This window comes from Gopherus evgoodei, chromosome 3, assembly GCF_007399415.2.
Source record: "Gopherus evgoodei ecotype Sinaloan lineage chromosome 3, rGopEvg1_v1.p, whole genome shotgun sequence".
In the NCBI taxonomy this organism is placed as follows: domain Eukaryota; kingdom Metazoa; phylum Chordata; order Testudines; family Testudinidae; genus Gopherus; species Gopherus evgoodei.
This window is the reverse complement of record NC_044324.1, coordinates 123,946,848-123,973,848: the sequence shown is the minus strand read 5'-3', so window position 1 is coordinate 123,973,848 and position 27,001 is coordinate 123,946,848. Positions and strand designations below refer to the sequence as shown.

Below are 27,001 nucleotides of genomic sequence, written 5' to 3'. Positions count from 1 at the left end.
AGGAGCGCTTAAGAAATCTCAGGTTGACTAGCAATAAACTTTTCAACTTGAAGCTTGTTTGGGACTTTTTGGTTGAGAGTGAGGTGCTTAAGTTAGTATAATAGAAACTCTGAGGAATAAGAACAACTCCGCTATAAAAATAGGAATAAAAGCTCTTCTGATAGCTCTTTAAAGCACTGGTGCAACAACAGTTTAAAAAAAATTGTGGTCATGTTCTGATAGATTTTGCAATGGGATCATAACATTTTCCAAGAAGTCTTAAGAATTTTCTGCTTCTGGAAGGGGGTTAGGCAATGTGCATCCTGATGGCATCAAAAGAAGACCTTTTTAAAACCTCCTACACCCATGTAGTGTAGCTGCTGGCAATGGCCTGGGCCTGAAATAGTTACATTCTGGTCATATGAGTTTAGTAGCTTTCTCTCATTCATGTTTGTAGTTTTGCTGGGTGCAGGCAGGGCCGGCTCCAGGCACCAGCTTCCCAAGCAGGTGTTGGGGTGGCAGTCTGCAAGGGGCAGCACTCCCTGTGTTTTTGCCCCCAAGCACCGTGTGAATTGCCACCGCGGAGGGCGGGAGCAGTCTGTGTGCTGTTAGGGCGGCTCGCACGTTTCCGTGGCGGTTTGGCAGCAACTTCTATGTCCAGCTGTTTGCGGCGGCGCAGCTTCTATCTTCAGCTGCCATGGAAATGTGTGAGCCGCCCTAAGGGCACATGGACTGCCCCGCCTCCTGCAGCGGTAGTTCGGAGCACTGCTTGAGGCGGCAAAAACAGTAGAGCAGGCTCTGGGTGCAGGCCAAATTATTTCCAGCCAGCCTAAGGGAGGGCTCTCCTCTCTATTCTGACTAATCACCACATTCTGTAGCCTTTTATGTCCCCCTTGGTTGACTAAATTTGTTTGTTTGGGAAAGAGGCCGCGTACCTCCAATGGTGTGGGTGCCTCTGCTCCATAAATTGGTTGAAAGAGCTAAGTGTGCCTGTCATGCAGTCACTCAGACTGCACCAGATTTAGGGCAAAGTATTCTCTTTTGAAATAGGTGGCACGGGCCAGCACATGGTTTCTTGTAGCTGTACCACTGATTGCTAGTCCAAAGGGGATAAGTGATGGAATACTATTTTGCTGTCACCAGTGGAGGAAGGTGACTGTCATTTTGCAATTTAAGAAACCAAACAGTTTTACCTAGTGATAGTACTGCCAGTGGAAGTTCCACAGTCAGGTGGCCTGAATCAATGTGTGTCTAGCCAAACTCCATCTTGCTTTCAGAAGTATCTTAGATTTGCTATAAACTGACACATGGCACCCAGAGATACTCCCATTGACTTCAGTGGGCTTTGGGGGCAGGCCCTAACATTAGATCCTGCCATTTAGAATCTATTTGCTCAGAACCCACAGTCTCAGCCAATATTGTATATACTTATGATTGAGCACCCTGCCTTGGTAATGCACTTACAAATGAGAAGGTAAAGCCAAGACATTTTAATTCAAGTCCCAGGGTGAAATTCCATCCCCATATGAGTTGATGGTAATTTTACGATTGACTTCAGTGGGGCCTGCATTTCACCTGGGGAATCTACACCAGGAATATACACAGTCCTTTAAGATCATAGGTACAATTGAGGAAGTCGCATAAAAATCTGTCAGCTACCCAATAGCAGTCACACATGAGATACTTTGGGTTCAGGTTGGTAAAACATTCTTCTGGGGGAAGATATTGGCTGTTTCACAACACAGTAATATCAAAAAACCCATCAGCCTCAACAAGGGAATGTTTACTAGTCCTTGTCCCTAAGAGAAGGTACCAGCAAAGAAATTTTGGTCTAAGAAATGCAGTGCTTTAGCTAAATAAGCTAAGGTTCATTGTTACTTCTGCGGTATTGGGGATGGAACGGGCAATAGCAATACTATGAGCTAATATTCACAGTCCTTGCTGTACTGTTACAATGAATGAGAAAACAGCCTGATGCCATCATGAGTGATATTTAATGGCACAGTCTGATTTTTAATTAGTTACACTTCTAACCCATGAGCTTGTCATGAGAAAATAGCTGGTGTTTTGAAAGTTTAGAATTGCAAAAACGGGGGGAGGAAAAACCCCTTTCCTCTGTTGCACTGTGAGGTATAAAGCATAGAATGTGCTGCAGCTATGTATAGTCAGAAACGGTTTTCAGAAAAAACAACAACTGAGGCACTGTTTCGCTATTACTTTACCACAAAGAGTTTTTATCATTCTTCTTTATAAAAAAAAAATAAAAATCTGCAGTCACCATATACTGGAATGAGTTTCATGGGTTTTACAGTAACAGCAAGGCAATTGTTGAATTCATATTATGGCTGTGCTAAAAGATTCCTATGAGGCTTGGGCCCTGTTGTGCTAGGTGCTATACATACAAATAGAAGATAGAGTCTCAAGCTCATTTAAAACTAGCTGTATAGCATCTGTGTGTAATGAACAACTAGGAGGGAAGGGAGCATGCAGCCTAACAGTTTAGGACCACATGGCTGTGTGCACAGCATGGTGAGCCTGAGTCAGTTCAAGTTAAAGTTTTATAAATAAAATATCCACACTGGCCATAAAATGCAGGCTAGAGGTGAGACCTTATTGTGTGACAATGACATAGCAGGTTTCCTTCTTGATTGTTTCTCTCACACACACACTCTCTTTCTCTCTGCAGCAGCCAGGGCCCAGGCTCCCATGGGAGCCAGCTGCAGCAACTGCAATACTCCAGAGATTCACTCCATCTGAATTGTTGGGATCCCCACAGCTACCAACCATCCCTGCAGATATCCCCCCTAGGCTAAGTCCCTGCCAGTGAAGTTTCAAGCACAGTGGTTGGGTTATGGCAGTGTTCGGAGTGAGATGAAAGAACGCCACATTGATAGTGGGAAGGCAGCTCCTATCATAGCTCTGGAGAGAGTAGTGTGTCTACATAAATGTGTGAGTTCAGGAATCCTTCAGTAAAGAGCTCTGGGTTTAGCTGTGATGGCCTAGTGAATTGTCTTTTTTGTTAACTATCTTATTGTAGTCCTGCTGAGCAGCTCCTCTACACCACTGACACACCTGGATAAGGGCTTGCAGGATATGAGTCAGGAACTGAAACAAAATGGGGAATTTGTTCAAATCATTCTTTACTTTCTTCCTCTCATGTCAGGCGGATAAAACACACTACCTGGTAAACATCCACTTTGAGAATTTAGATGAACTTACTTTTCTCGCTAGCTAAGTGCTGTTGGGTTCTCCCCTTGTGACAAATGGCTAAACTTTGCATGGGTGACTCATTCAAACCTTTAGTTTCCGCCTCTTCCTTTGCAAAACAAATGAATGTCTAAGGACTTGTAGTTCAATGGTATTAGCCAACCAACTGAGGAAGTAAAATAATCATATGAAAGGGGCGTAGCCTGCTTGGTGCACTTGTTTGTGTTCAGTTGACATCAGAGTTATAACAAGCCTCTAAACACAGGGCTGACTTCCTTGTGAGGACAGCATTGTTCAGACTCCAGCCTGGTGCGTTAGCCGTGGGACAAGGCAGCTGGTGACTCAAAGCATAGTATCGGACAAGTCACAGAGCTCTCTGTGAGTACGACTCTTGGCTTTTATTCATTTCAGCCAACGCAGGAGGGCAGAGGGTGGTTGAAGAGAAAGTTGAGTTTTCACCCACACAATCCTTCAGCACAACCAAATGGTTTAGCCTGATGCGAAACATTTTGTGAGGCTGTTTCTTTTGTGATCTGTATTTTTATCTTCTTAGACTAGTTCTTAAAATTTCCTGCAGAGAAAATGTCCACAGGTAAGAGTCAAATTAGTGGTAGCTGGTACATTTCAAGAGCGGTACAGCTACTTTTTCAGCAGCAGCCAGCACATGTTGGGGCTGCAGAGGAGGGCTAAGATGGCATAAAGCTGTCCACACACTCCTGGCACTGCAGCATGCAAGGTACAGGAGACTGACTGCTCTGGCTTAATGCCAGCTGCTAACAACCCTCAGGCTCCAAAACCTTTTATTGGACTAACCTCTGGGCATGAGACAAGCTTTCAAGCTACACAGAGCCCCATTCACACGTCTGGCACAAGTATCCAGCTGAGAGGGTCTCTTTGCAGGATCAGGGGCTTAGAAGAGAAGTGACTGTGGGACAGAGCCTTGGCTGGTATAAATTGTGGTAGCTCATTGGCTTCAGGGGAACTACTCTGGTTACCTGAGCTGAGGGTTGGGCCCATTGTCTGTTTTAAGTCTCTACCCATTGACTATACCAGTTGCCCGACAACGCATACCTTGTTAGTCAGCTAGTGGAGATATTGCAGAAGAAGTGAGTCTGCAGGGGAGCATGAAGGAGAAGCCAGTGGCCTTACAGATCAGTTCAGAGAGGACATTCAATGAGAGTAACCTTGGAAATGTATTTTTAATAATTTCACCATTAATGTGCCCCTTGACCCATCCAATTCTGCTTCTGCTACTCATTTAAAAGCGGGGAGGGAGGAGACACACACAATCTATTCAATAAGGCAATTTGCATGCTCTGCTTTCCCACACCAAAGTGTACTCCTTTGGGTCAGCTGGGGCTTGAAACCAGGAACTTGGGATCTAAAAGCCTAAATCTCTCCGCTAGTGCCTGAGCTAAAAGACTCTGGTTGCACAGCTCACAGGAGCTAGCAGACTCCAAACCTCTGTATGTGGCTGGGCCACTAGGTGGAACCCAGAGCGCGTGCGTGCGTGTGTGTGTGTGTGTGTGTGTGTTACAGATGTTGTCTTAGCCCAAGTTCCAGAGAGCCACGGCAGCTCCAATCCCTACTCAGGCCACAAAGCCTGGCTGGTGTGGCTGCTGTGGGGATTGAGCCCGGTACCTGTGGATCTAAAAGCAAGAGTCTCCACAGCCTGGGATAAGGAGCCTGGCTCCTTAATGCAAAGCCTGCAGCAAACTCATGAGGCTATATCTGGGACTAGCTGCTGGTGAGGACAGAGCAGCACTGAGGGTGGGGTGTACACACAAGCTCCCTAAGTGGTACTACTCTTCTATAATTATTTATAGTATCATTACACCTAAGAGCACTAGGCATGGACTGGGACCCCATTGTGCTAAGTGCTGTACAAACACAGAACAAAATAGTTGGCCCGTCACAAACAGTTTACGAGGCTAAGATGAGAGACAATAGTAGGATACGTACAGCTGGGGCATACAAGAAATCAATGACACGGGACTGATCAACATCAGAGACAGTGGTCTCAGCACACCAGCATTGGTTACTCTTTTCTCTCCATTCCCTACCCAGTTTGGCCTTTTGTCTTTGTTCATTGTGCTATCTAATGACCATATTTTAAACTGCAAACTTGTCAGGGAAGGTAACTTGGCTTTTGAAAAGCCCAATGCTGAGAGACAAAGATGGTATTACAGGTGAACTCTGATTCATTGAAGTTCTGAGTTAACTACCATCCACTTTTGCCTCCAGGAGGTTCTCTGGAGGGAAACTTCAGCCTTCACACCTGCAGAGCTGAGGTTGGGTTAAAATGCCAGCAGCCAATCTAAACTAGTGCTTCCGTCATGCAGCTGCAGTGCCAGCGAGCTTTCAGCAAAATGCCAGGGCAAGACCCAGTACAACAGTCCTAGCGAAGGCCCAAGAAAGTTATGTTCCCCTAGCTTACACTCAGGCATTCTCACTTCTGAATCTGGCCCTCTCTCCACAGCCTCTCAACAATTAATTCAATTGAAATTAAAACTGCTCAAATAAGTTTAGGCTCAAGGTGCTACACCTAGACCTTTGTAAGGGTAAACTCTTTTTGTTCAAGTAAAAAAAAACCTCTCTGACGGAGAAGCTAGTACTAAAAAAAAAACAACAGGGTAAGTTATGCATCAGTGGAACATCTGAGTGATTTCACCTGAACAGTTTCACAAGATCAGAATTTTTCATGAGGGCTAACGTGCTTTCAAATTTCCAAGTAATGCTGCAAATAATACATTCCCTCATTGCCACTAGGTGAAGTTTGCCATATTTGTTGAGTTGCTATGACATCTGAGATCACTCCATTGAAATCAGAAAGATGTTATCTGGTGGGTCACTAACCACACTGAGCAAATTGAAAATCCCCAGTTATGTTTTATTCTAAGTGATTTCCTGTGAGATGAGACTAGTGTGATGCCTATCTTCAACCACTCTCCCCAAGAAGCTAACAAAAACTGGATGCTCTACAGCGGTGCTTTTCTAGTCAGAGCTGTGCAGAAGAATGTCCATCGTGTCTGAGGAAAGCTGGTGCATTTGCTTAAGCCAGAAGGGACCTAATAAGACTGGCCTCTTGTACAGGTGCACTCTATATTGTACATGTGTGAGATACAGAAGTTCCTTGGCTACCACATTTAACTGTATTATTTAAAATCTTTTTCCCGCTCTAAAGCTGATGCCAGCTAAAAGCAGCCAAACGAACAAAAACATTAAGTAAAAGGAACAGAGAAGCCTGCTGAGACTGGCCCTGGCAGGTTCACATCCTGCAGACCGGTAACAGCCCAGGCCTAGAGGAAGTATCTGCTGCACAGATGGAAGCGCACCTGGGCAAGATGGAGTTTTTCTGCAAGCTGGGGTATGGCAAGCAGGACATCTGCAAAGTGCTGGAAAATCTGGGCCAAGGGGCCCTGGAGGATGATGTGCTGAAAGAGTTGATTCGGGTAGGTAGCAGGCCTGTGGCTCAGGAGAGGCAGGCCCAGCATCCTCTCCCAAAACTTGTCCCCCGTGGGTCATGTAGCCGTGCGGCAGTGCCCAAGCAGCCAGAAGAGGAGGCAAGCGATTCTTCCAGTCACTTGAGACCTATCGTGATCGATGGCAGCAACATTGCTATGAGGTACGTGCCTTTCCATCTTGATACCTATACAAGGGGGCTCCATTTCTTTGTAACTCAGGGCTGCCCAGAGGTGGGGGCTGGTGGGGCAATTTGATCCAGGCCCTGGGCCCTGTGGGGGCCCCCACGAGAGTTTTTCGGGGCCCCTGGAGCGGACTCCTTCACTCGCTCCGGGGGCCCCGGAAAACTCTTGCAGGGCCTGGGTCCCTGAAGCTTCTTCCACACCAGGTCTTCGGCAGCGGGGGGGTCCTTCCGCCCTGGGGCGGAAGGACCCTCCGCTGCCAAATTACCCGCAAAGTGGGACCTGCCACCAAAGTGTTGGGTCTTCAGCGGTAATTCAGCGGCGGGGAGGCCCCCGCTGCGGGTCTTCGGGGCACTTCAGCAGCGGGTCCCAGAGCAGAAGGACCCCCCGCCGCCGAATTATCACCAAAGCCGAAGACCCCAGGCCCCCTGAATCCTCTGGGTGGCCCTGTTGTAACTTTGTATTTGAATCCAGCCTGAAGTTGTGCTCTCCTTTATGTATGAAGCACACAAGATGCTTGGTGAGCAACATCTCATCTCATCTCTGTTTATGGGGCTGTAGCTTATATCATGGACCTGCTCTCTCTCAGTATCAAGCACTGATTTTTAAAACAATGATCACCTCTGACCACTATTTTGAAATTAACTCTTAATCTCTACTGTCTGTAGCCATATGTTTCACCAGCCTTCTCTTCACTTTAGTTCCTAAGTGAGGTCTTGCTACCTCTACACACAAGTATCCAGGAGATCTAAATCAATATGCTGAGGCACTGGCAGGAGAAACTGGATGACCAGATAAAGTAATTAAAGTGTTTACTGTAATACTGTACTTGGTTTTTAAAAATCAGATTCATTTATAAAAGTCCAGATAAGGAGCAGCACAGTATTTCAGTTGATTGAATCTTGTATTAGTTACTTACTCTACTGTTTTTGCTATTTTGTCTGAATTGTAAATCAGGTGACCATGACTCGGGAAAAGTCTGACCTAAGAAGCAGAGAGCAGTTAAAATGGGGAAATGTGGATTTTGGTTTTGCCAAAACCTCAATCATCATTTTGGTTTTGCAAGCACAACCCCAAAACGTCCCTGGCTTGTGTGTTTTGGTTTTGATTCATGGTTTATAGGAATATGGACTATATTACATTTTCCAAGTGTTTATCAGTTCAGTTGTGTCACTATCACAGCTGGATTACAACACAGGTATGCATAGGCCCACCTGCAAACCACAAAACCATCCTTTTTTGCAGGACCCCATGCATTAAACTGCAGCTCTGTAATTCAGAGCTCTCCACGGTCTATTGTATGCATCATCTTTTACTTCAGCGATCACCAGCCAGGGCATGTTCAAACCCAGTGATGCGATGGCTGTAGGTGCAGTAAATGGTTTTGGCTGCCATGTTGCTACTATTTTGAGCTTTTAGGCCATGTACCCACAATGGGTTTCTAATAAGCCATCCATGCTCCAGACATTTCAAAGAAAGTCTCCAGTGTATTTCTGTAGAAGAAGGAATTACAGCAAGACAAGACAATGAGATGCAATAGATCAGGCTATCGGGTTATTACATGGCTGGCATCCTGCCTTGACATTCCTAAACCTTTCATATAAAGGAACTGTAAGTTGTTTTCAATTTCCACATTTTCATGTCTAATAAGCTCTCTTTCCTCCTGCTTCTCTTTAATTGCCTCCATTACAAGACCAAAACTTTACAGCTCCTCCGAACCAACCATCACACTCTGGCTTTGGGGATATCTCCAGGAAGTTTGTGATAAGAGTAAAAACTATTGGAATACCTGAGAAAGTTACTGCCTTCTCAAGAATGTAATTTCACATTGAACAAGGAGAGAGATGGCAGGAGTGGCTTTCTTTTCGGGAAAGCCTTTCTGTATTGCAGATAAATGGAGTTTAACATTGTGGCCTGTGTGAAATGGGGTGCCATAGGTTCTCATTCTAGTGCAGGACAGTCTGTATTTCATGACTACCCCAGACTCAAACAGGATGGCTGCTACTCTCAACACAGGAAAGAAATACTCAGGACTCCCTATTGTAAGAACTTTGGGGATGTGGGGGAGAGAAGAAGCAGGCAAGTCATAACACGTGGAAGAAACTGGCAAAAAGCTACATTCTGGAAATGGGGTTGCCCAAGTGGAGAAGAGCATTTCTGTTTCTGCTTTGGGATTCATGTCTGTTCAGTATTTCATAGTCAGTACTCGAGAGACCTTTGGGAGAAGGCGGCATTTTTAAAAGACTTATGCAAAACAAAAGGGATCCTTTATTCCTCCATCCCAGAATTGTCCCTGGGATTGCTTAAGCAATGTGAGCCTCCCCAGGAGAGCAAACCTCACTGTATGACAAAGGCTGTTGAAGGCTCTTCAATCTAACAATGGTATAACAAAAATGCAGTGGCTGCAAGTTGAAGCTAGACAAATTCAGACTAGAAATAAGATGCAAATTTTTTAGAGGGTAATTAGTCATTGGAACAATTTACCAAGGGCTGTGGTGGAATCTCCATCAATAGCAATTTCTAAATCAAGATTGAATGTGTTTCTATACGGTATTGTCTAGTTCAAATGGGATTCAATTCAGGAAGTTTGGTATGTATTATACAGGAGGTCACTCTAGCTCAGTGGTTCTCAACCAGGGATACGCAGAGTTCTTCCAGGGGATTCATCCACTCACCTAGGTATTTGCCTAATTTTTACCACAGGCTACAGAAAAAGCACTAGCAAAGTCAATACCAAAATTTCATACAGCCAATAACTTCTTTATACTGCTTTAAATACTATACACTGAAATGTAGTACAATATATTTCAGTTGATTTACTTTATAATTAAAATGAGAAAGTAAGCAATTTTTCAGTAATAGTGTGCTGTGACACTTTGTATTTTTATGTCTGATTTTGTAAGCAAGTAGTTTTTAAGTGAGGTGTAACGCAAGACAAATCAGATTCCTGAAAGGGGTACAGTAGTCTGGAAAGGTTGAGAACCACTGGTCTAAATGATCCCAGTAGTTCCTTCTGGCCTTAGAATCTATGAAAATTAATTAGACCACTGGATGGCCCTTGAAGGTGCTTTTAGCTAAAACACTCCCAGTGATGCTGGAAAAGGGGCTTTGACATCCTAGCATATTGGTGACAAACTCCATTGGTACATAGTATAGAAAGATTGTGTGGTCTAGTGGATAGGGCACTCTACTGTAATCAAGCCATCTCTATATATGGTGGGGGAAAAATAACATTTCTTTACTTCTTGTCTCCCAAACCTGAGCAGGATGGTTTAAAAACAGTTTGTATCCCTGTCTCTAGTAGAGTCACGAACTATATTAACCATGAGCTAGACTGCCTGGGGAGAGGAGATCTACAGCAGCGCTCCTGATGGCAGGGTTGTTAAAACAACAAACATATCCCTAAAAAGAACAGGAGTACTTATGGCACCTTAGAGACTAACAAATTTATTTGAGCATAAGCTTTCGTGGGCTACAGCCCCCTTCTTCGGATGCATAGAATGGAAGATGTATTGAGATACATATACACATATAGAGAGCATGAAAAGGTGGGAGTTGTCTTACCAACTCTGAGAGGCCAATTAAGTAAGAGAAAAAAACTTTTGAAGTGATAATCAAGATAGCCCAGTACAGACAGTTTGATAAGAAGTGTGAGAATACTTAAAAGGGGCTATAGATTCAATGTTTGTAATGACCCAGCCATTCCCAGTCCCTATTTAAGCCTAAATTGATTGTATCTAGTTTGCATATCAATTGTGTCCATTAATTCTTTTGCGTACAGACTGTCCAGTTTGGCCAATGTACATGGCAGAGGAGCATAGCTGGCATATATTACATTCAGGGCCAGCTACCATTTAGGCAGCCTAGGCAATCGCCTAGGGCGCCAGGATTATTCGGGGGGCGGCAGGCGGCTCCGGTTGACCTGCCACAGTCATTCCTGCAGAGGGTCCGCTGGTCCGCGGCTCCGGTGGAGCTGCCGCAGTGCTGCCTGCGGACGGTCGGCTGCTCGCGTGGCTCCGGTGGACCTCCCGCAGGCACGGCTGCGGCAGCTCTACCGGAGCCACAGATACTCTGCAGGAATGCCTGCGGCAGCTCCACCAGAGCCGTGGGATCAGCGCGGGGGGCAGCGAAATAGCCGTGCGCCTAGAGTGCGAGAAACCCTAGCGCCGGTCCTGATCACATTGGTAGATGTGCAGGTGAATGAGCCCCTGATAGCGTGGCTGATGTGATTAGGTCCTATGATGGTGTCATTTGAATAGATATGTGGACAGAGTTGGCATTTGGCTTTGTTGCAAGGATAGGTTCCTGGGTTAGTGTTTTTGTTCAGTGATGTGTCATTGCTGGTGAGTATTTGCTTCAGGTTGGGGGGTTGTCTGTAAGTGAGGGGAGGTCTGTCATCTGACATCACGAATCATAACACTCAAAACCAAGTAGGAGAACACTTTAACCTGTCAGGTCATTCAATGACAGACCTGTGGGTGGCAATTTTGCAACAGAAAAGCTTCAAAAACAGACTCCAATGAGAAATTGCTGAGCTGGAATTGATATGCAAACTAGATACAATCAACTTAGGCTTAAATAAGGACTGGGAATGGCCGAGCCATTACAAACATTGAATCTCTAGCCCCTTGTAAGTAGTCTCACACTTCTTATCAAACTGTCTGCACTGGGCTATCTTGATTATCACTTCAAAAGTTTTTTTCTCTTACTTAATTGGCCTCTCAGAGTTGGTAAAACAACTCCCACCTTTTCATGTTCTCTGTATGTGTATATGTATCTCCTCAATACATGTTCCATTCTATGCATCTGAAGAAGTGGGCTGTAGCCCACGAAAGCTTATGGTCAAATACATTTGTTAGTCTCCAAGGTGCCACAAGTACTCCTGTTCCTTTTGCAGATACAGACTAATACGGCTGCTACTCTGAAACATATCCCTGCCCACTTGAAAAGGGAACTGCCAGAATCCTACCAGCTACAAGACTATTTAAACGAAAAAACAGTTATTTAGTATGTGCAGGTGTGTCTAGCAATATTCAAGCTGCCACGTGAAGGGAGGAGTTCTGGACAGTTCAACCCTGACTTCTGACTCTATTTTATTTTGTTTCACTGTAATAACATCACTGCTTATCCTATACTAATCCTTAGAGCATTTCATCCACAGAGCCTCAAATACTTTACAAAGGTGGCTAAGTATTATTACTATACTCACTGTGCCAAACACAGACTCCTGGGGTCTGATTCTCTTTGCATCGGCATTGGAGTAAATCCAGCGTGACTGTTAAAATCAGTGGCGGTACATGGCCATAACTGTGGTGTAAGTGAATGGGGAAGTAGGCTCCTGGCAGTAGAGGCATGTAACCAGCGCTCCTTCAAAGGCAGCTGGGTGGCTTCCCTAAATTCAATTCCATAAAATTCCATTTTATCATTTTGGGATAATTAATCATTTCATGACTGCACTTATGATTCAACATAAAATGATACTTTCCAGGCCTTTGTTAGTCAGATGATAAATTTACTTGGTATCTGTGACAGTAATTATATAAACATTTCTAACCTCTCTATTCTGTCACTATAGATGGGTGCAGACGTAGAACTATAATGACAGACTAATGTGTGTGTTCTGCAATGTTGAAAGCACTATTATGATTGTGGAGATATGATCTAGAGAGTTCAAAGTGCACAAATGAGGCTCCTGTAGATAGCGTGGGTGTGGGTATGTTTCTCCATTTCAGGACCGTGGAGTAGGGTTCAATCTGTGTGTGATGATTACTATATCTGAAACCACTGCACTTATTTTCTTGTACAGAGATGGTTAAGAGCAATGAAATTACCTTCCTCAATGTACCGTTTAGCATTTTGGCTTGTCTAAATGTGACTACAAACAACAAGAACTTTATGGGCAGGGTAAAGAAATTGAACAAAACTATAGCCTCTTACAGGCGCTCTCAGACATTATTTCCCTTGGCTATCTTGAGTGGTACTGATTTCCATAACTGGGTTTTCTACAACAGAGATCCTAGGTTTTCCCTTTGCCTCTGGCCTGGACAGGCAAAAATCCAAAAACCTGGAGCAGATTAAGATGGTCTAGGGCACAGGGTCTCCTATTTTCCCTTCCCCATATGGTGGTCCTGTCCGCTGCTGGAGAGTCATTGGCAGAGACCAACCTATACATGCAATCTGCTGGGATGGTGGTGGGGATTTCCAGTCATGTGTCATCCAAACCCCAGTTTGAGGCCTGCCTCTCAGAGTCAACTGGAGAAGAGTGACGTGTAGCCACTCTGGCTGCCATCTTAACATAGCACAGCAAGAGAGTAGGGTGTACAAAGTTTTATTTCTGAGGAGAAAATTGCCGCTTTGTGATTCAGCTCCCGTCATGAGCACTTTCTGTTCAGACCACCAGCCTAGACAGTAAGGGGAGTCCAGAACAGCCCAATGTGGACTAAAGTGAATCTAACCTTTATATCCCACGTCCAGCTCTACATGAAGGCTGAGATAGTCAATGTGGGGGAGAGGGAGAGTATCTCCCCAATTACGTCTGCCCTTGAAGTCTAGTGTGCAGGAAGGTGAAAGTGATCATGAAATCATAGAATTTGCAATTCTAAGGAAAGGTAGAAGGGAGTACAGCAGAATAGAGACAATGGATTTCAGGAAGGCGGATTTTGGTAAGCTCAGAGAGCTGATAGGCAAGGTCCCATGGGAATTAAGACTGAGGGGAAAAACAACTGAGGAAAGTTGGCAGTTTTTCAAAGGGACGCTATTAAGGGCCCAAAAGCAAGTTATTCCGATGGTTAGGAAAGATAGAAAATGTGGCAAAAGACCACCTTGGCTTACCCTTGAGATCTTGCGTGACCTACAAAATAAAAAGGCGTCATATAAAAAATGGAAACTAGGTCAGATCACGAAGGATGAATATAGGCAAACAACACAGGAATGCAGAGGCAAGATTAGAAAAGCAAAGGCACAAAATGAACTCAAACTAGCTATGGGAATAAAGGGAAACAAGAAGACTTTTTATCAATACATTAGAAGCAAGAGGAAGACTAAGGACAGGGTAGGCCCACTGCTCAATGAGGAGGGGGTAACAGTAACGGGAGACTTGGAAATGGCAGAGATGCTTAATGACTTCTTTGTTTCGGTCTTCACTGAGAAGTCTGAAGGAATGTCTAGTATAGTGAATGCTTACAGGAAGAGGGTAGGTTTAGAAGAGAAATAAGGAAAGAGCAAGTAAAAAAATCACTTAGAAAAGTTAGATGCCTGCAAGTCACCAGGGCCTGATGAAATGCATCCTAGAATACTCAAGGAGTTAATGGAAGAGGTATCTGAGCCTCTAGCTATTATCTTTGGGAAATCATGGGAGACGGGGGAGATTCCAGAAGACTGGAAGGGGGCAAATATAGTGCCCATCTATAAAAAGGGAAATAAAAACAACCCAGGAAACTACAGACCAGTTAGTTTAACTTCTGTGCCAGGGAAGATAATGGAGCAGGTAATCAAAGAAATCATCTGCAAACACTTGGAAGGTGGTAAGGTGATAGGGAATAGCCAGCATGGATTTGTAAAGAACAAATCGTGTCAAACTAATCTGATAGCGTTCTTTGATAGGATAACGAGCCTTGTGGATAAGGGAGAAGCGGTGGATGTGATATACCTAGACTTTAGTAAGGCATTTGATACAGTCTCGCATGATATTCTTATAGATAAGCTAGGAAAGTACAATTTAGATGGGGCTACTATAAGGTGGGTGCATAACTGGCTGGATAACCGTACTCAGAGAGTAGTTGTTAATGGCTCCCAATCCTGCTGGAAAGGTATAACAAGTGGGGTTCCGCAGGGTTCTGTCTTGGGACCGGTTCTGTTCAATATCTTCATCAACGATTTAGATGTTGGCATAGAAAGTACGCTTATTAAGTTTGCGGACGATACCAAACTGGGAGGGATTGCAACTGCTTTGGAGGCCAGGGTCAAAATTCAAAATGATCTGGACAAGTTGGAGAAATGGTCTGAGGTAAACAGGATGAAGTTCAATAAAGATAAATGCAAAGTGCTCCACTTAGGAAGGAACAATCAGTTTCACACATACAGAATGGGAAGAGACTGTCTAGGAAGGAGTATGGCAGAAAGAGATCTAGGGGTCATAGTGGACCACAAGCTTAATATGAGTCAACAGTGTGATACTGTTGCAAAAAAAGCAAACATGATTCTGGGATGCATTAACAGGTGTGTTGTAAACAAGACACGAGAAGTCATTCTTCCGCTTTACTCTGCGCTGGTTAGGCCTCAGCTGGAGTATTGTGTCCAGTTCTGGGCACCGCATTTCAAGAAAGATGTGGAGAAATTGGAGAGGGTCCAGAGAAGAGCAACAAGAATGATTAAAGGTCTTGAGAACATGACCTATGAAGGAAGGCTGAAGGAATTGGGTTTGTTTAGTTTGGAAAAGAGAAGACTGAGAGGGGACATGATAGCAGTTTTCAGGTATCTAAAAGGGTGTCATCAGGAGGAGGGAGAAAACTTGTTCACCTTAGCCTCCAATGATAGAACAAGAAGCAATGGGCTTAAACTGCTGCAAGGGAGATTTAGGTTGGACATTAGGAAAAAGTTCCTAACTGTCAGGGTAGTTAAACACTGGAATAGATTGCCTAGGGAAGTTGTGGAATCTCCATCACTGGAGATATTTAAGAGTAGGTTAGATAAATGTCTATCAGGGATGGTCTAGACAGTATTTGGTCCTGCCATGAGGGCAGGGGACTGGACTCGATGACCTCTCGAGGTCCCTTCCAGTCCTAGAGTCTATGAGTCTATGAGCACTTGTCCTTGAAAACATCCCAGTTGTGGTGCAAATAAACAGTCACTTGTTCCATCACAAGGTGTATTTGAAGGTGACCAGCTGGGGCTCTCTGTTCAACATGTAAAGGTGGTTTCCCTGGCTATCATAATGGTGTGATTACTTTGTATTACTAATTCAGCTTCCGAGAACTGCATGAATCTCTTCCTGAATCTTAACCTATTTCCCTCTCTCTTTTCTGGTTGCAGCCATGGGAACAAAGAAGTGTTCTCATGCCGGGGGATTCAGCTGGCAGTGGACTGGTTCAGGGAGAGAGGCCACAAAGACATCAAGGTCTTTGTCCCATCATGGAGAAAGGAACCACCACGATTTGATAGCCCCATTACAGGTAGACAGGGTATTCCAAGAATAATCTGAAATATATTATAAATTAACCTTAACCATAGCAACACTGTACTTCTACCATGTCATGTAAAGGGTAGGTATTTGGGACGTGAGGAATCTGATGCAATTCTTTCCTGGAGAAAAAGCAGCATAATGGAAGCAGACAGCAAGGCACACGTTTCAGGGTGTTTCAGTGATGAAGCCATGGCCACATATATGCTATTGCTGTCTGTGTCGCATGTGTGACAGAAATCAGAATCTTTTGCTTCAAAAGCACAGACCTCTGCCAGCTGAGCTGAAGGAGAATGACTCTGCGGCAGTGCTTAACTGCATTATGATGTATGGTATAGCTGGCAGCTGTTTTACTGGAGGGTGACATTTCTCCAGCAGCAGTTAGTTGCAATACACAAACAACCACCAATCCACAACCATTTTCTGTTGCCATTAGCAGTATAGGCACTTACTGTATAAATATAAAAAAACATGTCAGCCAAAGCCTCTATCTGTAGTGGGGGGCAGAGAGCAGAGAAGAAATGAGTGTACAAAAATGAATCAGCAAGAACATTGAGCTTACTCTTGTGCTGCTGCTCCTAGATAAGGAGTAAGACCCACTTGGAAGAGCAAAAAGAAATACAGTTGCTGTTATCGGTGAAATTGTGTGCAGAGCCCTAATGTTTAAAGAGCAGCAGTGGGAAATAAGCCATGTAGCCTGTTATCTGTTAAGAACTGATTTTGACCCACCCAGACATTTTCTGTTGTTTGTAATTCAGTATCCACAGTCTCAGGTATGTAAATTGGCTACCTCCCACAGAAGCTTGTTCAATGGCAGGTTCTCACATACGAGGTGATGATTTGGAGAGTGCCAGTTAGCTTCCGCTGCAGTTGGTGGGAGTTGTAGGTGCTCAGCACAGCTCAGGCTCACATCCTAATTGTCCTTTAAGGCCAAGAGTTCAAAAAAAATAGACCTCTAAGGCTAGGTTCCTGAGTCCATATTTAAACACCTATATGAGTTACCTAATTCAGAAGTTTGTTGAGTTCTCATCAGCTCCCGCTGCTGCCAATGGTTCAGTGCCCCTGAAAAAAAAATTCACACCAGTCACCGAGTCTCCTAAGTCTGTGTTGAGGTACCTAAAAACCCGTGTTGTTAGATTCTTAAAGGACTCCAACACAAATGGTACGTGCTAATCACTAATTTTCCTCCCTCTTGTTTTTGTTTTCAGATCAGCACATTCTTGATGAGCTTGCAAAACAAACCATTCTGGTGTACACTCCATCCCGCAAGGTGAAAGGCAGGCGCGTGGTCTGCTATGACGATCGCTATATAATTAAAGTGGCCCATGAGAAAGATGGGGTGATTGTTTCCAATGACAACTACCGGGACCTCCAGAGTGAAAATCCTGAGTGGAAGTGGTTCATCGAGCACCGGCTACTCATGTACTCCTTTGTCAGTGACAAGTAGGGGACAATTGTCTTTACTTTGGTTTAAATACTTGAATGCTGTGGGCCAAATTCAAGCCAGCCATAAGTGCAACTTTAATTTATATCAAAAGGGAGCTGGTGTATTTTAAAGAGTCTGCTGGGTGAGTGTGTCCTGTCTTTAGTATATTCCCCACCTCTGGTCTCAAAGGTCCTGTGTAACTCCCCAAGGAACTTATCTATATCACGTTGACTGAAAGGTGATCTAGGACCCATGTTGCTCCTAGAACCCTGCTAATGCAGCGAATGAGAGATATGAGATGAAGATAGGCCTGTGTCTCCCTATACTATAACATTTATTTTGGACAGATACACAGTGAAATTGATATCTGGCATTTGGCTGCTTGGCAGTATGTCTAATATCCCTGCTGGGCTAGGAGTGAGTTCAACCATCCCCTCCTTTTGTGCGTAATTCTTTCCCATCCATTTTCAAATCCTCCCATACAGTAATCATCCTTCTAGCTGCAGCACAGAGAGGCCAGGATCTGCAATTAGCTCCCGGTTTCCCACAAGACTGAGCGCACTGGAAGATGCTACTGACCAGAGCTGCCTGGGGCGGGGGGGACAGGTGGGGCAATTTGCCCCAGGGCCCCCATGAGCATATAGCATTCTATAGTATTGCAACTTTTTGTTATGGAAGGGAAATTGCTTTGCATCAGGCTCCCTGAATCCTCTGGGTGGCCTTGCTGCTGACCGTTTTGCATTCATCATATGAATCTGAGTGGTGTGTAGATAATTCCCAATGGTGTAAGTCTCTCTGCCCCTGAAAAGGTTGTTACTCAGTCAGCTGGTCCAGGTCTTTATGTAGCTGGGCAATGTGCACTGATGGCGAGTTTTCATTCACACTGATGGCCTAGCCAACAAGCCTGGTACGCTCAAGTGATTTTACATTTGATAGATCAGAGTGCTGGTAGTTCTCAGCCACAGAAAACTGCACTAAAATACTTGGCAATGCATTTAAGATAATGGTGTTTGGTTGCTCAATGCCCTTACTTATCAGCATAATAGGACTCAAAGGGCAGATCTGTTATCTCTCTAACAACTAGGTTACTTCTCTTGTTACTAATGGGTATCAAACATTTACATAACATTTCTCCTTTTCCCTTGTCTTCCTTTCTCATTCAGAAGGCTGTCAAAACATTTTCACAACCCTCACTGCAAAATAAATAAGTCTAGGTGTTTTTTGCCAAGCACATTTGCAGAATTTCACATGAGAACAGACCTGCTCATCTCTAAGAGACTCTTAGGATCTCAGCTGCTAGTTGTATTACACACACAGATTGGGAATTAAATGTCCACAGCTCATTCATCTATCTCACATAACTGTGGCCATCAATAGAGCAGAAAGAGCAATGGCCAATCAGCATTTGTTGAGAGATGTGTGGGCTAGTGCTCTGAACAAAGGACAAGGAGACAGGAGCTGCTCAGTTTCTAATTCGCTCTTTGACTCTGACAACTTCTGTAGCCTAAACTGGTCAGTTAGCTTCTCTCCCTCTGTTTCACAAGCCAGCTAGTCCCTCACAGGGGTGTTGAGAGGATGAATTTGTTTATGACTATAAAAGTGCTAATTGTTATTGACATTCCTGCTGTGATGGCTCTTCCTAAAACACCATATTCAGATCATAGGGCAGGGGAATTAGTACTCCAACTCACCATACTTCTAGGACTTACATAACACAATATCACAGCATGCATAGGTAGGTCTGGTATTCAACCAGGCTTAGTGCCAGGTCTTAGAAATCTATGTGTTCTTACGTACAGTGCATGTCTGTTGCACAGGACAATGACGTAATGGCAAAGTGATGAGGCATCAGCCTTCACTCTGATTTCACTGGTAGATTTGAGTCTGCCAACTCCTACTATTTTAAAATATGTATATATTGTAGAGTTGGAGTGGCCAAACACAGATCATTGTGCTGCAAACATGGAGGAGCACACTGAAAATAGGTGCACACAGGGAGTTTGGGCAGACACCAACATGTCATTTTCTGTTGCTTCAAAAGTATCAAACGGGGCCTGACACTGCAAAATTCAAAGCCATTGCCTGGCCAACATAATGCCAACTCTCTTTCTGCACAGCTTGAGATTCCAGCACTGATACTAGAACCTGTGGCAAGGGGAGCAGCTCTATGAACTTGCAGTACTCTACCTGTGGGGCTGGTCAGCTAAAGAGCACTATTTCCCTCCCAGAAAGAGGGGGGTTGCAGCTCAGATATCTAAGATGCAAGAGAGTGGATTTTTAGTGCATCCTCTTCCTTTTGATAGGGATTTTGTAAACGTTACAAGGCTTTTCTGTCATAGCTGTGCACAATAAATGATTAAAAAAATACAGACCCCAAAGTAGAATGTAAGTGAAATGCAGCACTTCAGAAAGGGAAGTCTATGAGTGACTAATGCTCTTTTTGGGTTTCAGGTTTATGCCTCCTGATGACCCACTAGGCCGTCATGGACCTACTCTTTACAATTTCCTCAGCAAAAAGCCAGTGCTTCCTTTTACCAGATGGCAGCCCTGTCCTTATGGTAGGTTTTCGTTAACTCGACACAATGATGACGGCCTGTTTTTTTCTGGAATTCCTTGCCACAGCTTCAGGGAGGTGGGGGGCAAACCCCAGCTGCAGGTCAAGGGCACACAGCCCCCACTCCACCCCTGCTGTTGAAGCGAGGTCACGGAGGTCAGGTAAAGTCACAGATGCTGTGACTTCGCTGACCTCCGTGATTAAATCATATCCCTTATAGGCGCCGACTCCATGGGTGCTCCAGGGCTGAAGCACCCCTGGGGGAAAAAATAGTGGGTGCTCAGCAGCCCCACTGATCAGGTTCTCCCCCTCCCCCCAGTGCCTCCTGCCCGCCACAATCAGCTGTTCAGTAGCATGCAGGAGACACTGGGGAGGAGGGGGCAGAGCACATGCAGGGGGCAGGAAGAGGGGAGTAGGGTCTTGGGGAAGGGGCAGAGTGGGGGCAGGGCTGGGGTGGAGCAGGGGTCGAGCATCCCTGGCAAAAGTGGAAAGTTGGCACCTCTGGTGCCTTAGTAATAGCAAATTGCACTTCCCTTACCTCACAGCAGCGTTGAGGATAAATACATTAAAGACTGTGAGGTGCTCAAATACTATGGTGAGGGGTGCCCTCTAAAACAGATAAATTAAATATTTGGCTGATACTTTAATGCCCCACTCCTTCCTCTCAGCTCATTGTTCTGCTTTCTTTCAGGCAAAAAATGCACTTATGGGAGCAAGTGCAAATTTTTCCACCCTGAACGACAGTATCAAGCTCAGCTGTCAGTGGCTGATGAGCTCCGAGCCAAAACAAAGGCCTTGTCTCGAAGCTTGGAGACAGAGGAAGAAAGGTTGAAGGCTACCCCAGCTACAACCCAAGGAGGGACTGCATCCCGTGACGTTTGCATAGAAAGGCTGCAGGAATCCAGTGGTGCTATAGGGGGCGGCAGCAGCTCCACTCAGAGCTTTGCAAGGGATTGGTTCCATTCCACACAACAGGAAAGGAGCTACACCAAGCATTCAGCTAGAGCCTGGGGAGACAGGCCCCTGTGTAAGCTGGAACCCGAACAAAATGTATTACAGAAAGATCTACAGAGAGAGCAAAGGCTCATGGAAAAGCAGCTGTCTGTATTGTCCCTCAGGGACAAGCTATATAGCGCAAACAGGCTGGCAGACACATCTGAGAGAGAGGATGCAACTGACAGTACCCATCAATGCTGTAATCTTACCCACCATCACTGTCACAATCTATATGCAACTCATCACATCCATAGTTCGGACTGCATGTGCTTACAACAGTGCAAGCTGCCTTCTCCTCTTCACAGGCACCCAGCTCACTTTAAGCCTGAGCACCGCGGCAATGTGCAAATGTCAGCAGTGCAGGGTCAGAGAATCCAATACACTGTGGACAGATCTCTGTCCACACAAGGCCTGCAGGCCCAACAGCAAGTCACACACACTGTCAGGTCTCTTCTGAATGGCCCATTTCCCTACAGCAAACGCGAAGATGGACAATACCAAAGGCATTTGCAGAATCAGCCTCCCATTCAGTCATTTTTGTTAGACTCCCACAAGGGGCCCGGCTCCTTCAGCTATTTACCCACTTCTCACAGCGATTATCTCCCGAATCACGCTCCAGAGCCACTTGCTGGAGAGCAAGCACACATCCGCAGTGTGCTCTGCTCTGTCTTCCCATACGATGAAGTGGATCGAGTTATGTTCTTGTACCCTGATCTCAAGGATATGGCTAGTTTAATTTTACTAATTCAAAGACACAGGCTCTTATGAAGTGGAGGAGACTCTCCTCACATAAGTGACCCCAAAGAAAAACCAAAACCAAAACCCAAGAGTCTTTGCCAGCTGGGGCCAGGTGTCCAAGGTTGTTTCCAGCTCTGCCAGTGACTCACTGTGTAGCCTTGTGCAAGTCAGTTAGACTCAAATGGTGGCAGGCAGCCACTGGCCCCAGCAGGCAATGGTATGGAGCTGCACCCCCCCGGAGGGATCCTGGGGAGGGACTGTGCTTCAGAGAGCGATTTCTTCTTTGAGGCACAATCCTCACTGAGTTCCCTAGTGGACAGTAACACTGTGCCATCCTTAGGGTCTCCCTGGTGTGGATGGCCCACTCTACCTCCTGTTGGGGGGCTGTTGCCCCTTCTCCCTCCCCATCTCCTGTGAGAAGCCAGCCAGCCCTGGAAGTAGAGTAGGTCCTGGTGCTGCATACAGGTGCTGCAATTGTGACTGACCTATGTGCAGATCACACAAGGAACGTGTACTCTTTGAAAACCTTCCACCCATCCAAAGAAGGGTCAGTCACAATTGGGTCCATTAATCTGCCTATTCTTTACTTGCTAACAACATTGCCCCACCTTACAGAGCAGTTGCGGCAAGGCTTAGGGCTTGTCTACATCAGAAAGTTGCAGCGCTGGTGAGGGAGTTACAGCGCTGCAACTTAGGAGGTGTACACATCTGCAGGGCACCACCAGCGCTGCAACTCCCTGTTTGCAGCGCTGGCCGTACTCCCGTTTTGTCTCGGGTGTAGAGGATCCAGTGCTGGTAATCAAGTATAGACACTTACCAGCGCTTTTCTTGACCTCCGTGGAATAAGCAGGTATCCCAGCATACCTGAGGAAGCCTCTGGTAATCAAGCTGGTCTCCTTCCCCGGCTTGCTCTCGCGTTCCCCGAACCCCGAGCAAGCAGGTCTCCTTCCCTGAGGTTTGCAGGGTGGTTCGGGGAACACGAGAGCAAACCGCGGCGAAGCTGGTCTCCTTTCCCGGTTTGCTCTCGCGTTCCCCGAACCCCGAGCAAGCAGGTCTCCTTCCCTGAGGTTTGCAGGGTGGTTCGGGGAACGCGAGAGCAAACCGCGGCGAAGCTGGTCTCCTTTCCCGGTTTGCTCTCGCGTTCCCCGAACCCCCGAGCAAGCAGGTCTCCTTCCCGGCGGTTTGCAGGGTGGTTCGGGGAACGCGAGAGCAAACCGCGGCGAAGCTGGTCTCCTTTCCCGGTTTGCTCTCTCGTTCCCCGAACCCCCGAGCAAGCAGGTCTCCTTCCCGGCGGTTTGCAGGGTGGTTCGGGGAACGCGAGAGCAAACCGCGGCGAAGCTGGTCTCCTTTCCCGGTTTGCTCTCGCGTTCCCCGAACCCCCCTTGAAGCCGCCCAACAGCGCTGCAGTGTGGCCACATCTAACACCACTTGCAGCGCTGGTTGCTGTAAGTGTGGCCACTCTGCAGCGCTGGCCCTATACAGCTGTACTAATACAGCTGTAGCAACCAGCGCTGCAAAATTTTAGATGTAGACATGGCCTTAGTGTATGCTTTACAAGCACTTTAAGAACCATTAATCAAAGATGCTATTGCAGTTGGTTTCAACCGGTGGTCCACGGACCCCTGCGAGTCTGCAGACTATGTCTTACGATTTCCAAAGGGGCCTGCACGTGCCTTTGAAATACTCATGGGCCTTCAAATGAAAAAGATTGAAAACCACTGTGCTGTGGCATTGCAAGTAACATGATATGAGCAACAAATCTGTGGATTTTTCCTGTACAAAGCTTCATAAAATGTCCTAACCCACACAGCCCAGCTGCATCAGCAGAGCAATCATTTGCCCCCTGCTCATGAGAAAACTGACACAATCTTCCTTTGAAGAGATTTGCATTTTTAAAGGATTCCCCTCGGAACTCAGATTTTCTTTAATAAATAAATGATGCCAACACATAGAAAGCCACAGAGCATATCTCCCACTAGTATGGGCTCCCTCCCATGACGACCAAACTTCTCTCAATCTCACACAGAGCTGCTCTCATGGTCTTTCAGTTACTCTGTTGATATGACAAAGGCTGATGGAAAGACTGAGGTTCTGTTCCCATCGCAGAAAAGCATGCAGGCTTCCTACAGTGTCCTCATTTCTGTGTGCTTACTTCAACTATTTGGCAAATTCAGAACTTCAGCAGAGGATAAATCCTGCAGTTTTTACTCACAGATGATCTTATCCATTAAAACTAATGAGAGTTCAGCCCAATTAAGGAATATATTACTACAAGATTTGAGCCCTTCCCAAAACAGGGTGGTCTCAGGATCCAATAGCCTATCTTGTGCTCTCTGGAAAAGGAGAGAGTTTCACCATGCCAAAAATGAGTTGGGCACCCAAAGACAAACACAACAAATCACTAGTCATGTTTTAAAATCTTGGCCTAAAAAGTGTAGTTACTTCAGAAGGCTCATGCACTCTCTGTGGGCTTTGTACAAACTTCCCATGGTAGGAGCTCTGTCTTAGATCTAGTACATTGCTTCATAGACATCAGCCACACACCATCATTACATTTTTAATGTGGCCTTTTTTCCTTATTAGTCTGACATCCCAGCTATAAGATAACGTTGGCTTATTGTCATTGCACGTCTGCTTTTATAATTACAGCCATTAGGTCCAATCCTGTACTCACTGAATGGTTAACAACTCCCATCAGCTTAGAGCCGTTAATCTGCCTGTTCTTTACTTGCTAACAACATTGCCCCACCTTACATTGAACCCTTCACAAGATAAAAAGTAGGTTTCTTTTAAAAATCTGTTTTCTTAGTTAAGAAATATTAGCAGGGTTCCAACAGACCATGGTAGAGACAGCCGAAGCTGATGATGATACATGTTTAGGACCTAAGTGCAGTTCAATTCCATTTAGTGGGTTTATCTTTGACTTAAACCCTGAATTCATGTGAATTTGTTTTTTTCTGGACAAACGCAAGGATGATAATGAGAAGAGAAGCTATTTTTCTTATATGAAAAAACAAAAACAAACAACTGAATTAAACTGACCTTTAGTTACCCACTATGGTCCCAGTTGTATAGCAGATTTATAGATGCAAATGTTTAAACTGTGTTCCTTTGGGACATATTTGATTTTGGTAAGCTGTAAAGCTGCTAGCCTGTGCCCTGTGTCATTTAATTATCTAGGTGACAAAACATGGAATCTTAAAGTTGACCCTTTTTGGAATTTTTCCGAAGTTTAAGTATGTCACCACTGTGACACACTGTAATACTGTAACATATATTAAATGTTCTTCATTATATGGATGACGTGCTTTAGAAAAAAATATTTGTACATCTGAGCTGTTCAGTTTAATACACACACACACTCTCACTCCTGCCACACTGTCCTACATGTACCTGTCCACATCTAATCTCTCTAGGTAAGGTAGAGGATCTCTATCCATTGCTTCTTTTTGGGGTATTTTCTTCAAAAGTAATATGGTCCAGCCCTGCATTCTCTCTGAACACCACACCTATCACCTGCACAAAGGAGCCAGTGTAGCCTGATCTTTCCACTGCCTCATCCTCCATAATGCTCAGCCTCTTTGAGAAGAGGATGTAGAATGTTACCAGATCAGAACTCTTCACTCCCATTGCTGTTAGCATTGTGCATTATGCACCATGAGTTCTATTCGCTCTTGTTGATGCTGCCTCTTTTAGGGAAGATTTTCAAAGACAAATGAAAGTTGAGTGCTTAACTAACTCCCACTCATGCCTTTGTAAATCTCCTGCTATGCCATTAGCTTTGGCATAGTGTGTACTCTTGGAGGGAGGGAGAACCAACATCCTGGCTCTGACCTGTCCTCATGGCTGCATGTAAATTGAGAGTCCTTTTGATGCATCATTAGAGAAGCTTCCTTGCATTGAGGGAGATGGGGGTGGGGGTTGGTGCTGTGGATGTGGCAGTCACTGCCCTCATCAAGGCCCTCCCCAGCTAGATGTAAGTGAAAGAAGATGGGAAGATTCTAACCTGGTTTCCCCCACCACATGGAAATTACTTTTGTTTATTTAAAAAGAGGATTAAATTAAAGGGATTTAACTATTTATATTGGGGGCAGTTTAGCAATGATGATTTAAAAAACAATTTTCATGTTGTTTCATGTAGATTCAGCAGGCATATTTGCATTAATTTATTATGCTGCCAAACCTTCACTGGGGCAGATAAAGTGGTTTTCCTCCTAGTCATGCAAGCTCACTTTAACTTTATAGTTTTGACGATAGAGTAACACAAAGGCGCCTGTGTGCACAACTGAAGCCTGCCTGATTACACCACAAAGAACCAGGAAGTAATTCAGCCTGTGAGAGGAGTTCCTTATCTGGTATTTTTATTTCCTGTAACATCTGTAATGTAATTGATGACTGGAGAACAGTGTATAGCAGTAACCTTAATGCACTCTGCTTTACTATATCAGTGAGCACTACTGGAGTTTTTGATGCCCTTATTCATTTTAGTTACAAATATAAAATAAACTTAATTCCTCATCCAATGATGTATATAATGGTAAAGCTGTAGATGAAATGTGTTACATGCAAGAGTGGTTTTAAATGGAGAATCTTAAAAAAAAATCTGTAACTTGCCCCTTCACCATAGGTGGCGCTGTCTAGTCACATAGATGGCCTCACTGCAAAACAGGGGCAGGGGCCTCACAAACTCCCAAAACTTCTCAAATCCTTAAAATATCAGCAGGGGTCAATTATTCACCAACCACTGCTTTTCAAAAACTTGAGAATCTTCATTTCAACTGCCTTTCCCCCCACAAGATTTGGTCTAATGCCACTTCCCTTCTACCTCTATAAACATGTATTTCCTTGACATTATGATACAGTAGCACTCCCAGACAGAATATTCATACTATACCTCTCTCCTTTTGGGGGGAGAAATGTTTTTCTGAGAGATCAGATCAGTAAAGCATGTCAGCAGGCTGGTGATCAGTCTCTCACAAACACAAGTCAGGCAGGATTTTCACAGGTGCTGAGCACCCACCGTTCCCACTGCTGTTCTGAGTGTTAAGCCACTCTAAAAGCCATGTGCATATTGTCTGAAAGAAAACAGCCACACCTGGCTTTGAGTTCAGGTCAAGAGAAGGTGGAGGACAGCTGCTCACCACATATTTGCTCACACAGGAGTCCCACTCTCTGTTTTGTTCAGAAGAGGAGGCTCAATTTACATAATTATTTAGTAAAGGTCTAGGCAAGAACATTTTCTGGAAGTGGCAGCAGTAAATTCTGGTTTCTATTGTGTC

General features: G+C 44.9%; 1 protein-coding gene and 1 long non-coding RNA gene across 4 annotated transcripts in view; one reads left to right on the top strand and one right to left on the bottom strand.

Annotated features, from left to right (window-relative positions):
* Positions 1 to 132: 132 nt before the first annotated feature.
* ZC3H12D (zinc finger CCCH-type containing 12D) lies at positions 133 to 22,352 on the top strand. 2 transcript variants are annotated; one of them, XM_030556545.1, is made up of 6 exons: positions 133 to 3,564; positions 6,371 to 6,811; positions 15,861 to 16,000; positions 17,217 to 17,451; positions 19,886 to 19,992; positions 20,680 to 22,352. In XM_030556545.1, exons 2-6 carry the CDS (start codon positions 6,510 to 6,512, stop codon positions 21,750 to 21,752), a joined length of 1,857 nt encoding a protein of 618 aa, XP_030412405.1. In that variant the 5' UTR covers positions 133 to 3,564; positions 6,371 to 6,509; the 3' UTR covers positions 21,753 to 22,352. The 2 variants fall into 2 exon arrangements, with proteins under 2 accessions (XP_030412405.1, XP_030412406.1); XM_030556546.1 differs by lacking the exon at positions 133 to 3,564 and adding an exon at positions 7,532 to 7,629 and having other exon boundaries at positions 6,734 to 6,811.
* Positions 3,578 to 27,001, bottom strand: part of LOC115648641 — a 34,148-nt gene continuing 10,724 nt past the window's right edge. Inside the window, exons 4-6 of one of the 2 annotated variants that reach the window (XR_003999629.1) lie at positions 26,617 to 26,797; positions 17,011 to 17,070; positions 3,578 to 3,757 (exon numbers count right to left, since the gene is read on the bottom strand). This is a non-coding gene — a long non-coding RNA (uncharacterized LOC115648641). The remainder of the gene's footprint in view (positions 3,758 to 17,010; positions 17,071 to 26,616; positions 26,798 to 27,001) is intronic. The other variant, XR_003999631.1, reaches the window with a different exon arrangement.